This window comes from Protobothrops mucrosquamatus, unplaced genomic scaffold (genome assembly GCF_001527695.2).
Source record: "Protobothrops mucrosquamatus isolate PMUCROS unplaced genomic scaffold, P.Mucros_1.0 scaffold1876, whole genome shotgun sequence".
NCBI classification, from domain to species: domain Eukaryota; kingdom Metazoa; phylum Chordata; class Lepidosauria; order Squamata; family Viperidae; genus Protobothrops; species Protobothrops mucrosquamatus.
This window is the reverse complement of record NW_015388003.1, coordinates 372,948-387,234: the sequence shown is the minus strand read 5'-3', so window position 1 is coordinate 387,234 and position 14,287 is coordinate 372,948. Positions and strand designations below refer to the sequence as shown.

The following is a 14,287-nucleotide window of genomic DNA, read 5'->3' as shown; positions in this document are numbered from 1 at the left end:
ATCCATAGCTTGGTTCTCGGCTGCAGTGGCCTTACAGAACTGAGCTATAGATTGAATCCATAGTTTGGTTCTCGGCTGCACTGGCCTTACAGAATTGAGCTATGGATTGAATCCATAGCTCGGTTCTCGGCTGCAGTGGCCTTACAGAAGGGAGCTATTGATTGAATCCATAGCTTGGGTCTCGGCTGCAGTGGCCTTACAGAATTGAGCTATGGATTCAATCCATAGCTTGGTTCTCGGCTGCAGTGGCCTTACAGAACTGAGCTATAGATTGAATCCATAGCTCGGTTCTCGGCTGCAGTGGCCTTCCGGAAAGGCCTGTAATTGAGAAAGCAGGCCTGGCTGCAGAAGACACCTCAGAAGAAGTGGGCCTGCAAGGGGAGGCCTGGCTGCCAGGTAAGTGGGTGCGGGGCGCGTGGGGCAGCTCCACACCCCCACCCCTACCCTAGCTTGATTTTTAGGTTTGTACCTTGCCCCAAAACTAGGGCTTCTTTTGGGGGTAGGGCTTATATTAGGCCCACCCCCCAAAAAATCAAGCTAGGGCTTATTTTAGGGGTAGGCCTTACTTTCGGGGAAAACACAGTAGTATTTAATAAGGTGACCAACTTTTTTACAATGAGAAAGGAGGGCACAAATAAATTGAAGAAAAAAATATCGTAAATAAAACATTTTATTCATTGCAACAATACAGAATACACTGTAATATGACAAATGCATAATAAAAAACATTTGTAACAATAACATTTTATATTGTAATTATGCTTACATGCCTATCAGTTATTATTTAAATGAGTACAAAAGAAGGACTGTCCTCCCTAAAGGAGGACGATTGGTCACCTTATATTTAATAAATGAGTGTTATTATATAGAACGAGAGTACATATTTTCAGTTCATTAGGAGGTTTTTTACTGGGGTTTTGAGAGTAAAGTGAATTTTTTAAGTTTTGTGTTGTTATTTTATCATTGCCTTTTGCTTCCCATGGAAGTCCAGTTGTTTCATTGATTAATACGTTATAGATATTCTGATGTTTTCACCAGCTGAGGAAAGAAAGAGCATTTATCTAAATACATTAGCTTTTGGGGGTAGATAGATGTCAGTTCTGCTGCTTGTATATATAGCCATGCCTATGGTGACAGCTTCTATTGTGTTTTTCCTTTGTGAGTTCAGCTTTTATTGTCCACGAAGCCAAACTGAAGCTGGATGTTAACTGCACTCAGCATTCGGCTAATGCTAAATTAGAATGCTTTCTACTCTTACAAATTGAAAATTGCTTTATAGAGCTGCTGTGGGTGGCATGGACATTGGCGGTTAGCTAGCATTTTATTTCTCAGTAGTTCCTCTCAGCCTCACCAAACACACCGCTACTTCAAATGAAAGGTTCCGGCTTTCTTTAAAAACAACAAGAAGAAGGAGTAGTTTTATTTCCTCCCTGGTTGTAATTTCATGTCTTCCCTCCTCCTCACCCGCACTCTCTCGGTGGATCCTTTTTTAGGTGACTCACTTTCACAACTCTTCCTCCCTCTTTTTTTATTTTTATCATTGTGGGGAATGTTACATACTCAACCGTAGTTGTAATTCGGAGTCCTCTGTTCCTCTTTTAAAATATAGAACAGCCTGAAGCTACTGTGGTTTTAAGTCAAAAGAAGGTGGCGGTACGTTTTCCTGGAGATAAAATAGGTAAATTTTGCTGCCACTTCTTTGTTTTGTTTGTTTAGCACCCTCCTGTCAAAAATACTGCTGCTTTTTCAAGCAGATGCTCTTAGTCTGTGTTTAATCTCTCCACCTTTGAAACAGACTCCTTTTTTAAAAAAAAATGAGATTTGTTATTTGTTAACCCTGTAACCTTTATTCCTGCAGAGCTGATGGAGTTTGCAGACGATCCATCCAGCGTTCCAGAAAGCAATAAGAAATCTACCAATTCACAAGGCGATAAGTCTAAAGAAAATACACGGAAAATATTTAGCGGACCAAAGAGGGTAAGTGGGAACGTTAAAAAACCAACTTCATCAATTAGTTGCCTCTTCGGACGCGGTTTTTCAGACAGAGTTGAGCCTTTTTAACCATGATATACTATAAAAAAGACAATAATAACCACGAAAAACTCCACCTGCAGTTCATGGTGGGTCGCAAATGTCCTTACTTGAAAATGGTAATTGGGACGGGAATTCTATCACTAAGCAATGTGGTCATAAAGCATGGCGTTTTGGTGATCTGTGCTGCTTAGGGCCGATAGTCCTGGCAGTTCCCAGTTTCTGTTGTTAAGTGAGGACTTCACATGAGTATGACTTCTGACTTCCTGCCAGCTCTCCCACTGACTTGGTTTGTGGGAAGCTGGCCAAGAAGGTCACAAATCAAATGACATAACCGTGGGATGCTGTGATGGTGGCAACCAGGGCCGGTTCACATGACATGCTAGGTCAGGGGTGGGGACCCTTGGCTCTTTTATGACTTGTGGACTTCAACTCCCAGAATTCATAAAAGAGCCAAGGGTCCCCCCCCCCTGTGCTAGGTGTTTGGAAGTTTTGTTTAATCTGTGCAATATTGTATAATTTCTTAACAATTGGAGAACTATAAAGCATATTTAATTAATACAAGGGCTTGAATGCTAAATGATTTTGTGGTTCTCATATACTGTGTCACCGCTTGTTACATTAATTTAAAGGTATAAAATATGTGGGACTTTTTAAAATTGTTTTCAACATTTACTCTTTCGGAATAATTTTGAAAAATTCTCTCTTAATACCTTTTTCATTAAAAATCTACAAGACCAGTGACGTATTCTCAGAATTTGAAGCAATGAAATGGGATTTCCGTTCTGACGTGGGAGGATTATCTTTACAACTCAAAGTTAAAATATAGAAAATAGTTTAAGGGAATATTTCTTAGCATTCCCTTATTAAGAGGGAATATTTTGAGAAAAGAAACTGGTTATTAAAATCTCCTATTAACTGCTACCGTTAACGTGCGGTATTTCTGAAGAACGAACTGGGTTTCTTTCAGACATTAATGTTCCGTTTTGATTTTCAGTCACCAACAAAAGCTGTGTACAATGCTAGACATTGGAACCAGCCAGAATCTGAGGCTCTTCCAGCATCACAAGTGCTGAAAAATCCCAACGTTCCAGTGAGTATGACATTTTTATACCGCCTTTCTTAAAAATCCAAAGGTTTAAAGTCACGCGCATTCACCAGCAGAAAGAAATATTCTGAACAACGGTTGCCAATTCTAGTGGTTAAGTTCTGGAACCGAATTTCTGACATCACAACGCTCACTTAAAAATGGTCAGACTTGTGCCATGCAAAAGAGAGGGATAATGGAATCCGGAAGGCGCACGGAGCAGGAAATGTGCTTTGATTCAAATTTGGAATGAAACAAACCCACTCATAATGTTCTTGATTGGCTTGGGTTGCATTGGAACAGAATTCTCAATAGAACAGCAGGAAAAGGTTAGCCAAAGCCAAAGGAATAAGGGGGTGGTAATCCATGTTGAATACTACCCTCTCCCTAAATTGCAGAAAATTTGGGCACTTTTTTTAAAAAAAAGTGAAGACAAAGTAATTCCTATAGGAAACAAACGAAAAGACTTCTTCTCTTTGGTAAATGAGCATTTGTTACTCTTAAAAAAGTCCCTTCCCCACAGAAAATGTAAAAGCCTTTTCAGTTTTTTTTTTTAACATGGTCTCTTGGAATAAAGAGAGTAGCTAAACTCTTTCCTTCCAGTTATAACATGCATTTCAAGTATATCTCCTTTTTTGAGATTTTCTTTCTTTTTTATATAAATGTTTTATTAAGTTTTATAAGGGATGGGAAGGGGTAAGATCAGTATGGATATTGGATGGGGTTAGGGAATGGAGTTGGGATGAGGGTAGGGATAGGTACAGTAGTGGGGTTACCCCCAACAAAAATTCAATGCTTTAGCAAGCAGACTATCGTCCGGTTACAAATATTAAATGACAGTAATTAATATAATACTAAACAGTTATAATCACTGATAATAGCAATAGTCATAAAAGTAAAGCTTAGTCAATCAATACCATTCATCCTGTTAAATTTCATCATCTTTTCTCGCTCTATCGTGTTGCTAACCATTGATAAAATTTTTTCCCATGTTTTGAAATAAACTAAATCTTCTTTCTCTTTAATCTCTAAAGTTAATCTATCCATTTCTGCACATTCTAGAATTTTTGTGATTATAATCTGGTCCGGTGGTAAATGTTCATTTTTCCAAAATTGGGCAAATACTATTCTTGCGGCTGTCAGTACATGTAATATTAAATATTCATTCTCTTTACCATAATTAAGTCCTAATATTCCTAACAAAAACAGTTCTGGCTTAAATTCTATCTGTATTTTAGTCATCTTTTTCCAGCCATATATGAATCTTAAACCAAAATTTCTTTGCATTAGGACATATCCACCAGATATGATAGTATGATTTTCTTAAATGTGTTTTTTCCCAGACCAATTTGTGCCCGTCCAAATTGGAAAATCATAACTATGTGAAGCAAATCAATATACATCCCTTTTGTAATGCCTGTCAGCAAGAAAAAAAATTCTGCTCATCGCCCATCCGTCCAAGTAATTGATTTAAATTATTCCTGAGTTCTCTCGCAGTTTCAAATAGAATATTCGACCGCCGGTTTTTGAAGAATTCTTCCGTAGTGTAAAATATTTATGACCTCTGATGTCAAAACCCAATCTTAAATGTGTTTGTCCCAGAAATGAATCACCTTTTTATTATATATTGACCAAAGCATTTTCTAAGACTCTGTTAGAGATAAATAAAAATGAAGCTTTCCAATGAAGCTGAGAATAGATAGCATTCTATTAAATTTTCATTCTACATAAATGTGCCAAAGATGAGCCCAGTAATATTTTGGAAAATCTGGGTAAATAAAACCAACATCTTCAAAATGAAATCCTTGGTGGCCTCTTTTCCTATATAACATTCTTCAATAAATTGTCTAACCAAAGCAAATACATACTCAGGATTAACACTGGAATATCTCTTAAAGCAGGATTTCCCAACCTTGGCAATTTTAAGATGCGTGGGCTTCAGCTCTCAGAATTCCCCCAAGCTTAGCATAAAATTGCTAAGATTGGGAAACCTTATCTTAAAGCATAAATAAATTGTGGAATAAATGCTGGAATAAAACATTAATTTTACCCCCTCAATTTAAGAGAAGCGGAAGGCCAAAAATAAGAATTTAAGTGCAAAAATAGTATAATTTCTTTTTGAAAGATTGGCAGTGCAGGTTTCCTAGAAAGTTTGGAACTATGAGGCTGGGACTTCCTTCTGAGTTGAGATATATATAGAATGGTGAATTTGAGACATAAATGACTTTTTACTTTAGAATAGAATAGAATAGAATAGAATAGAATAGAATAGAATAGAATAGAATAGAAAGGGACCTTAGAGGTCTTCTAGTCCTGCTCAAGCAGGAGAACCTATACCATCTCAGACAAGTGACTGTCTAGCCTCTTATTAAAAATCTCCAGTGATGGAGCGCCCACGACTTCTAAAGGCAAGCTGTTCCACTGATTAATTGTCCTCACTGTCAGGAAGTTTCTCCTTAATTCCAGGTTGCTTCTCTCTTTGATCAGTTTCCAACCATTGTTTCTTGTCCTGCCTTCTGGTGCTTTGGAGAATAGTTTGACCCCCTCTTCTTAGTGGCAGCCTCTCAAATACTGGAACACTGCTATCCTGTCTCCCCTATTTCTTCTTTTTCTTTAGACTAGCCAAACCCAAGTCCTACAGCCGTTCTTGTTATGTTCTAGTCTCCAAGCCTTGGATCATCTGAGTTGCTCTTCTCTGAACTTTTTCCAAGGTTTCAACATCTTTTTTGTAATGTGGTGACCAAAACTGGATGCAATATTTCAAGTGTGGCCTTACTAAGGCTTTATAAAGTGCTAAACCCCTGTTTACCTGTCTAATATTGGCTTCCTCTTTTAATCAACCCTCCATGTTTTTCTTCTACCGTATGCCTTCTGCCTTCCTGCCAACCTCAGAATAAAAAAATACAATTCAGGAGAAGAAGACAGAATCGCTGCACAACACTTTCAGGAGTAGGATTTATTATTATTATTATTATTATTATTATTATTATTATTATTATTATTATTATTATTATTATTATTATTATTATTATTATTATTATTATTCTATTTGAATGGGAAGAAATGTACATTTGTTTCAGTTGCTCACTAGAACCTTTCAGAATAAACAGTTCAAAAGTGTAACACTATCTCCTTTATGCTGCACTGACATCTTTGAAGGGTTGGTCTTACGTCTTCTAAAGCAGCGGTTCTCAACCTATGGGTCGCGACCCCATTTGGGATCGATCGACCATTTCACGGGGGTTGCCAAGCAAGGCTGTCCGCCATTTTTTTCCCCTTTTCCGGTGGGTGCCTTACCTCCCTTGGGCTGAGCCAGCTGGTGGTCGGCCTGCTCCGTCTCTGCCGCTTGCCAGCTATGCCTCGGCCGGTGCAGGGGGCGGAACCACGCATGCGCGGCGCTCCCGGGCAGGGAAAGTCCTCGACTTAGGACCGGTTGGGTAGTCCTCGACTTAGGACCGGTTGGGTAGTCCTCGACTTACGGCCGGTTTAGTCCTCGACTTACGACCGGTTGGGGGGTCGTGGCATTAAAAAGGTTGAGAACCACTGTTCTAAAGTCTTGTGGAAAAGGGAAACATTTCCCATCTTGTACTTGAACATCCCTGTTTGTAATTAACAGGCCAGGTCTTCAAAAGAGGCAGCTCCGAAGGACGATGGGGTATTCAAGGCTCCAGCGCCACCTCCCAAAGTGATAAAAACTGTGACTCTACCAACTCAGCCCTATCAGGAGATAGTAACTGCCTTGAAATGTAGGAAAGAAGACAAAGAAGTAAGTGGAACAACTCACATTCTGTTTTTCCACAATACAGTTTTTTTTAAGGTAAACATCTGAGGCATACTGTATATTCCATCGAGAAGCTGAGAAATCTCATATTGTTTGCTTGTTTTCCAGTTATACACTGTCGTACAACATGTGAAACACTTCAATGATGTGGTAGAATTTGGGGAAAACCAAGAGTTCACGGACGATATTGAGTATTTATTAAGTGGACTGAAGAGCAATCAGCCCCTAAACACCCGTTGCCTTAGGTAAGATATATAAGATATATATATATTTGGATAGTTTCTTCCTTAACCTCCATAGATGGTTATGTCGTGATACGGTGGCGTCAGGAGGTGAGAACAGGAAGGAAGCTGTTTATTAATTGAAACTGGCAACTTGGAGACTGTGAGAAGTTTTACATTGCCGCTGTTGTGCAAAAGTCTTACTGATGCTACATCAAACATGTTTCAGTTAAGAGAGCGTACGTGACTCGACTCATAGACAGAGTCCAGCCACCACTTTGCATGGAGACCAAGAAAGGCATCATCTGCCATCTTTCTGACCTACTTCGTATAGCAACTCATCCCCTTGTATTTCTGCTGTCTGGTGTGGCTTGCTGTCCCTGCTGTTTTGAATGTGACACTCTGGGGGGACCCTCCAGTGTTGTGAGTCAGGCTCTTGTAAATGTCAAGAAAGGCCCCGGTGTGTCTTCTTTTTGTCCCAAGCCATAGGGTCTCCCTAATTGGGCTGAAAGTCAGTAACAGTTATGTTATATAGTGTTCTGTCCCAGCGTACGTGAGTCCTTGTTAAGCTCACAAGGAGAAGCCCCTCTTCCAACAAGCAGGCTGGAACCACAGGAAAAAACCAATCCCCTTATTATTCTCCACAGATCTGAGTCAATGTCCAAGACAAACAAAACACAGTTCACAGAAACTCCATCCTCAACACGAATAGTTGCCTTCGGCAGCCAGCACCTCCCATACCTTCCCTTTTATTATGCAGCCAAGGCGTGGCTTCCTAATGCCTTCTCCTTTGCCTTTGGAGCCGCCCCATTGCATTCCTCTGTCCTGCTCTCTTTTCTTGCCAGCGTTTTTGTGCATCCTGGATTTGTCCCAGCTGTTCTTCATCACTGTCCAACTCAGACTCCCAGCACAGCTGTGTCTCAGCCTGAGCGCGAGTAGAGGGGCCAGGCTCCTCGTCAGACTGTAAGTCTTGGAGCTCCTTAGAGCCTTCCTCTGACTCTGATGTCACTCCAGGCCCCTCCTCCTCCTCCTCTTCTGATTCCTCAGACTCAGCTGCCGGGTCCACTGGCTGGCGAGGAATCACAACATATAGATTGTCACTCATCTCCATTGCAAGTCACCAGTAGAAACACGGTTTCCAACAGCAGTGGACGCTGGAGCAGAGAGGAAGACCCTTCATGTTATTTGGTCTCCTCTCTGCTTTCTAGCTATCAAGAGCTACCTAATTGCAGGGTAACCTTATCCTCATGATAAGGTGGAGTTTTGTGAGTGACTTGACACAAAGTGATGCCTCTGAAAACCTCCCATGCTTCAGTCCTTTCAGCAAGTTGATACCATATTAGGATGCGGCTCAGTGGGCAGATCTTGCTAAACCATCATGTAGTTGATTGCCGTTGGCTTAGCTCAGACATGTCAAACACAAGGCCCGGGGGCCGGATGCGGCCCGCGAAGTGGTTTCATGTGGCCCACGAAACCATCCTGGAAACAGCAAGGGAACGGCCCCGGCTGCCTTGGCCCTGGCTCAGGCCGGCCGGGAGCCAATGTACAATTTTGTGGTGGCCATCTATGCTGAAACGCATTTAGTCTTAGCTCCACAAGGCCGTCCAGAAACAGCGAGGAACCAGCCCCTGCCACATCGGCCCCGCCTCCTGGGTGCATGCTGGGGAGGTGTCACCCTTTGTGAGGAATGAAGAAATGGACCATGCCTTGGCCCTTGCCCCGGTCCCACCCCCTTCTGCCAGAGACCCTCAGATCTGTCCCACTTCTGCCCAGGCCCCCACAGGCACCCTTGACGCGAATGATGTAGAGCTGGCAATGCCCACCCAGTAGGCCACACCCACTTCATCCACGCCCACCCAGTAGGCCGCACTCACCCTGGCCACACCCACCCGGCCCCCCCAAGGGCAACCGCAATACTGAGACGGCCCTCAATGGAATTGAGTTTGACACCCCTGGCTTAGCTGGATGGGTGAAGCTAGACACCGGGGCTTGTTAAATCAACTGCGGTTAACGCAAGCATGATAGGTGAGTTCAGCTTGTGTGTGTGTGTGCACCTGAGGAACTTGCTTCACTGAAGCTGACATTCTCCCTTGCACTAACGAAGCGGCGATGACCACTTCCAGAGGGGTCTTCTGCCACCCTTATCTTCTTTTTAACCAGACAACGATGAGCGCGCAATAATGCTATGTGTGATTGTCAGGATTTCCCCGCTGCTTTTACAGCCCCTTATTTGATGGGCTCATTGAGCACACGGCCCCCTTTGGAGATGTTTGTGATCTTGCGGATGTCTGTTTGGGAGCTTCTCGGCTTTACTCAACATTGGGGGGGGGACACAGAAGAAAAAGGGAAATTGATGGACTGTAAGAATTGATGCCACCTAATGAGAAGGAAGGACTCAACTGGAGAAGAGCCTAATGCTGGGAAAGATGGAGGGCAAGAGAAGAAGGGGACGACAGAGAATGAGGTGTTTGGATGGAGTCACTGAAGCAGCAGGCGTGAGCTTCAATGGACTCCAGAAGATGGTAGAGGACAGGAAGGCCTGGAGGAACGTTGTCCATGAAGTCACGATAGGTTGAACATGACTTCGCAACTAACAACAACAATGGGAGAATTAGCCAGGGAGGATAGGCTAATGGCTTCCAAGCTTTGTTAAGCAAAGCTGACTACAGTCTGGATGTTGTTCTCCAGTCTGGCCACGTCCTGGTAAACTAGAACTGTAATTCCCAGAAGTTGGCATTTCCGAAGAACGTGATAACTGAAAATGGCAAGTTGGAGTTCCAACATATTTTTAAGAACGACGGGATAGGTGATCCAAGAACAAAGCTATTTATGTTTGTTGTCTCACGCCTGGTTCACTTCTAGCCTGCCAAAAGAGAGCAGTTGAATGTCTACACCTAATCCTGGCCTTAGGAATGTGTGATAAGGATGGAGTTGGGTGGTAGGGTTTGCTGTTCTCTTCACAGTGCTTCCTATAAGATGCATTTGACCTAGGGCAGGGGTAGGCAACCGTGGCTCTTTTAGGACTCGTGGACTTCAACTCCCAGAATTCCTGAGCCAGCCATGCTGAGGAGAAAGAGAGAGATTTCCAAGCTGAGCCATGCCATCTCAGGAATTCTGGAAGTTGAAGTCCACGAGTCATAAAAGAGCCAAGGTTGCCTACCCCTGCCCTAGGGTTCTGCTAATTTCAAGGCGTAGCGTAGTCAAAATTACTGGGAGAAGAAGCCATTGATGGATCTTCCTTGTAGAAGTGCCACAACGAGTTTGTTTTTTCTTTTGCGCCGTTTTAGTGCAGTTGATTACCTTTTACACTTCATAGACAAATCATAGAAGAAAAACTATGTGTTTCCTTTTCTTGCAATGTGTATTTTAGTGACAAAACATTTTAAAGAGCGTTGGAACGTCAAATCCGAGACACTTCGAAACCAACGGAGAAAACCCAAAAGACTAAGCAATTTGCACATTTGCCTTTCATAATACTGAGTGATTTTTGAACACTTTTTAAAACAATATTTGGGGCATTTATTTTCTTATTCCGAAGATGAAATCCAGCTAGCAGAATGAATGGTACGAATGAAGAATGCTTTTCTTCCTGATGTTTAGCAGGGAAAAAAAAAGCAAGCAGTTCTTGAAAATGAAATGACTTCATTTTTCTTACTTGGAAGCGAGAGCTGTACGTCTGTTTTTGATAGGTTTTCTGTTGGAAAAAAACCCCCATTTATATGAAATACGAGATTTGTGAAGAGGCATCTCATGTTTCATAAAAGATTAGTGTATTTGTTTAGTCATTTTACCTTCCTTAAACGACTGCATCCATTCTGAGTAATGTTAATTTCAATTTGTAATGCCGCTCATTTTACTGATTTTTTTAAAAAGCACAGAATGCATACAACTTGACTCAGTATTGAACCTGTCAGTATGTAACTAGGCAGAATTAATCTGTTTTTAGCTAGAAACGGAGCTAAACATCACTGTCGTGATGGTGTCTTACTTCCCCTCCCCCCCAAAGTTATTGAGAGCATGTTAACTATGATTAAAGAGAAACAACAAGAAAAAAGTAATTTACAGAATGGTCTCATTTGATTAAGCTAGTGATTTATTTATTAGGAGCAAAATGTTACAACGGTGTGGGCAACCTTCCAGTTTTGCATAATCCTTCCCAAGGATTCATATATGTCAGGGATGGCGAACCTTTTAGAGACCGAGTGCCCAAACTGCAACCCAAAACCCACTTATGCATCGTCGAGTGCCGGGTGGGTGTGGTCCATTGGGTGGGTGTGGCTGCGGTGGTAAGGGCAGACTGGGTGGGACTAAAAAGTTCAATCAATCAATTCCAACTTTGCAAAATCTTTTTTTTTTCCCGCGAGAAGTTGAAATTGACTGATTAAACTTTTTTTTTTTGGCGCATGGCGGCGGAGGCCTAAAGCGAAAAGGTTTTATTTATTTATTTATTTATTATTTAAATTTATATACCGCCCTATCTCCCTTACGGGACTCAGGGCGGTGAACAGGCAATAATAAAAATCACAATAAATATTAAATAAAAAGCCTGCTCTAAAATACCCCATATAAAAACCTCTACCAAAACACAATCAAAACTACGCCAGGCCGGCCACATGGAATAGATGGGTTTTCAAGGCTCGGCGGAAGAGGCACAGGTCCGCAGTTGTACGTAGGTCAGGGGGTAGGTCATTCCAGAGGGCAGGAGCTGCCACAGAGAAGGCTCTCCCTCTGGGGGTCGCCATCCGGCATTGACTGGCCGACGGCACCCTAAGGAGGCCCTCTCTGTGGGAGCGGACTGGTCGAAGGAGGTATTTGGTAAAACCCAGCTGAAGGCCTAGGACTGGGGCGACGGCGTGCATGCCCACAGAGAGGGCGCTGAGTGCCGCCTTTGGCACGCGTGCCAAAGGTTCACCACCACTGATATATGCGGTTTCATAGCATTCTGTCCGATGAACAGTCCTAGAGAGCTCAAAATCTTAACAGACTCTAATAAAGATGTGTACATTTTTAGTTTTATTTTTTTCTGATGGGTCCACAGTATATTACTGCTTTCTCTTTTGCGTAAACAGCTCTCTTTGATCTGGCATCTCTCTCTCTGCTTTCCTGTTTGCTCAGTTCTCATTAAATCTTGCTTCATTCATTCATTCTAGTGTTATTAGCCTGGCGACCAAGTGCGCCATGCCCAGTTTCCGAATGCATTTGAGAGCACATGGGATGGTTGCGATGGTCTTCAAAACCCTGGATGACTCACAGCACCACCAGGTACGTCTCTGCCTCGTGTCGTTCGCAGTAGTTCAAAACTGTGTTTTCAGCTACCTATTGTTCTAAGGGAAATATTTTTGCATATATTAAAAAGATTAGGAACCGTAAACTAAAAATACCGTTTTATTTCGCTTTTTATCCATTTCTGCTGCTGCTCTCACCCCTCTTAAAATAATCGTGAAGGTGCCGCTTGCGGGGTTTCCTGTGTTTTTAAACACATGACGTAATAATAATGTGTTAAATTGATACGCTGCCCAACTCCTAACAACTCTGGACAATTGAAGAATTGTTTAACACATTTAACCCACAAAAAAAACACCAAACTGAAAGAAATAAATACACAGAGAAAACAAACGCCGGAAAATACGGTATATGCATGAAATTGCCTTTGCTACTGTTGCTAAGCTTAAGGAGAAGTTACCGTATTTTCCGGCGTATAAGACGACTGGGCGTATAAGACGACCCCCAACTTTTCCAGTTAAAATATAGAGTTTGAGCGAGGGGGGGGGGAGAGAAAACTTGATGAATAATAGGCCAAACCACATGTGTAAAGGAATAAAATAGAATACCCGTATTTTCTGGCGTATAAGACGACTGGGCGTATAAGACGACCCCCGACTTTTGAGAAGATTTTCAGGGTTTAGAAAGTCGTCTTATACGCCGGAAAATACGGTACTTATTTCAAGTGAATAGAGCTGTTGTCAATGCTGCTAATATTGAATATTCTTGCTTTGACAAAATATGCAGAACTGTCTGGTACTTTTAGAGTTAATTCCGAGGACAAGGGGAGAGGAGAGAAAAGCGTGCGGAAGGGAACGGAAGTGAATCTTTGCCCTCCAGGTTAATTGGAAAATGTGAATCATGACCCCAAAATAGGGGAGGGGAAATGCCTGGAATGTTATGTGCAAAGGAAGGGAAATTCAGATCTTGGCATTTCTCCATGCCGTGCTGACACTCCGTAACACCAAATAAGGGCTTTTTAGGTTAAAAAAATGCCTGAAAGTTCTTTGAAGTGTTTCATTAATCAGACACATGACAGCTGTATTCTGAATGAAAAATATTTTAAGCGAAATAGAACAATTTCATAGTAAAATTCCCTAAAACCTAGGTTTCGTTTTGAATTGTGAATCCATAACCCTGAATCATTGTTAACCTTATATATGGCTCTTCTAAAAACGTCTTGAAACGAGAAGCCTAACCTCAGTTTCTCCTACTCAAGTGTTTACTCCTTTTTCCTGTTCTTTTTTCTTTTGATGAAGAACTTATCGCTTTGTACAGCAGCTTTAATGTATATCTTGAGCAGAGATCGCTTAAACATGGATCTAGACCGAGCCAGCTTAGATTTAATGATCAGACTTCTGGAGCTTGAGCAGGATTCCTCCTCCAGGTTGTTTAATGAAAAAGACATGAACAAAATCAAGGAAAAAATCCGGAGACTCTGTGAAACTGTTCATAATAAACACCTGGATCTCGAAAATATAACGGTGAGCGCCGGTTTTTACCTTCTTTTTAATCACATGAAAATACAGAGAAATGGACACCAGTAAGATTAGCGAAAATGTTTAAAAATACTTCGAATAATTGCTGGAAATGTAAACAAAGGCCAGGTACTTACTATCATATCTGGTGGACATGCCCTAAAGCAGTGGTTCTCAACCTTTTTAATGCCGCGGCCCCCCAACCGGTCGTAAGTCGAGGACTAAACTGGTCGTAAGTCGAGGACTAAACCGGTTGTAAGTCGAGGACTACCCAACCGGTCGTAAGTCGAGGACTTTCCCTGCCCGGGAGCGCCACGCATGCGTGGTTCCGCCCCCTGCGCCGGCCGAGGCGTAGCTGGCAAGCGGCAGAGACGGAGCAGGCCGACCACCAGCTGGCCCAGCCCAAGGGAGGTAAGGCACCCGCCGG

The 14,287-nt window shown here is 42.2% G+C and overlaps 1 protein-coding gene across 1 annotated transcript in view; it reads left to right on the top strand.

The window, feature by feature from the left end:
• Positions 1–14,287, top strand: part of WAPL (WAPL cohesin release factor) — a 47,236-nt gene that overhangs the window by 14,773 nt on the left and 18,176 nt on the right. Inside the window, 7 exon segments of the mRNA XM_015823440.2 lie at positions 1,610–1,678; positions 1,859–1,977; positions 3,029–3,124; positions 6,735–6,884; positions 7,008–7,144; positions 12,271–12,382; positions 13,642–13,984. Of these exon segments, the coding sequence (XP_015678926.1) occupies positions 1,610–1,678; positions 1,859–1,977; positions 3,029–3,124; positions 6,735–6,884; positions 7,008–7,144; positions 12,271–12,382; positions 13,642–13,984 (1,026 nt within the window).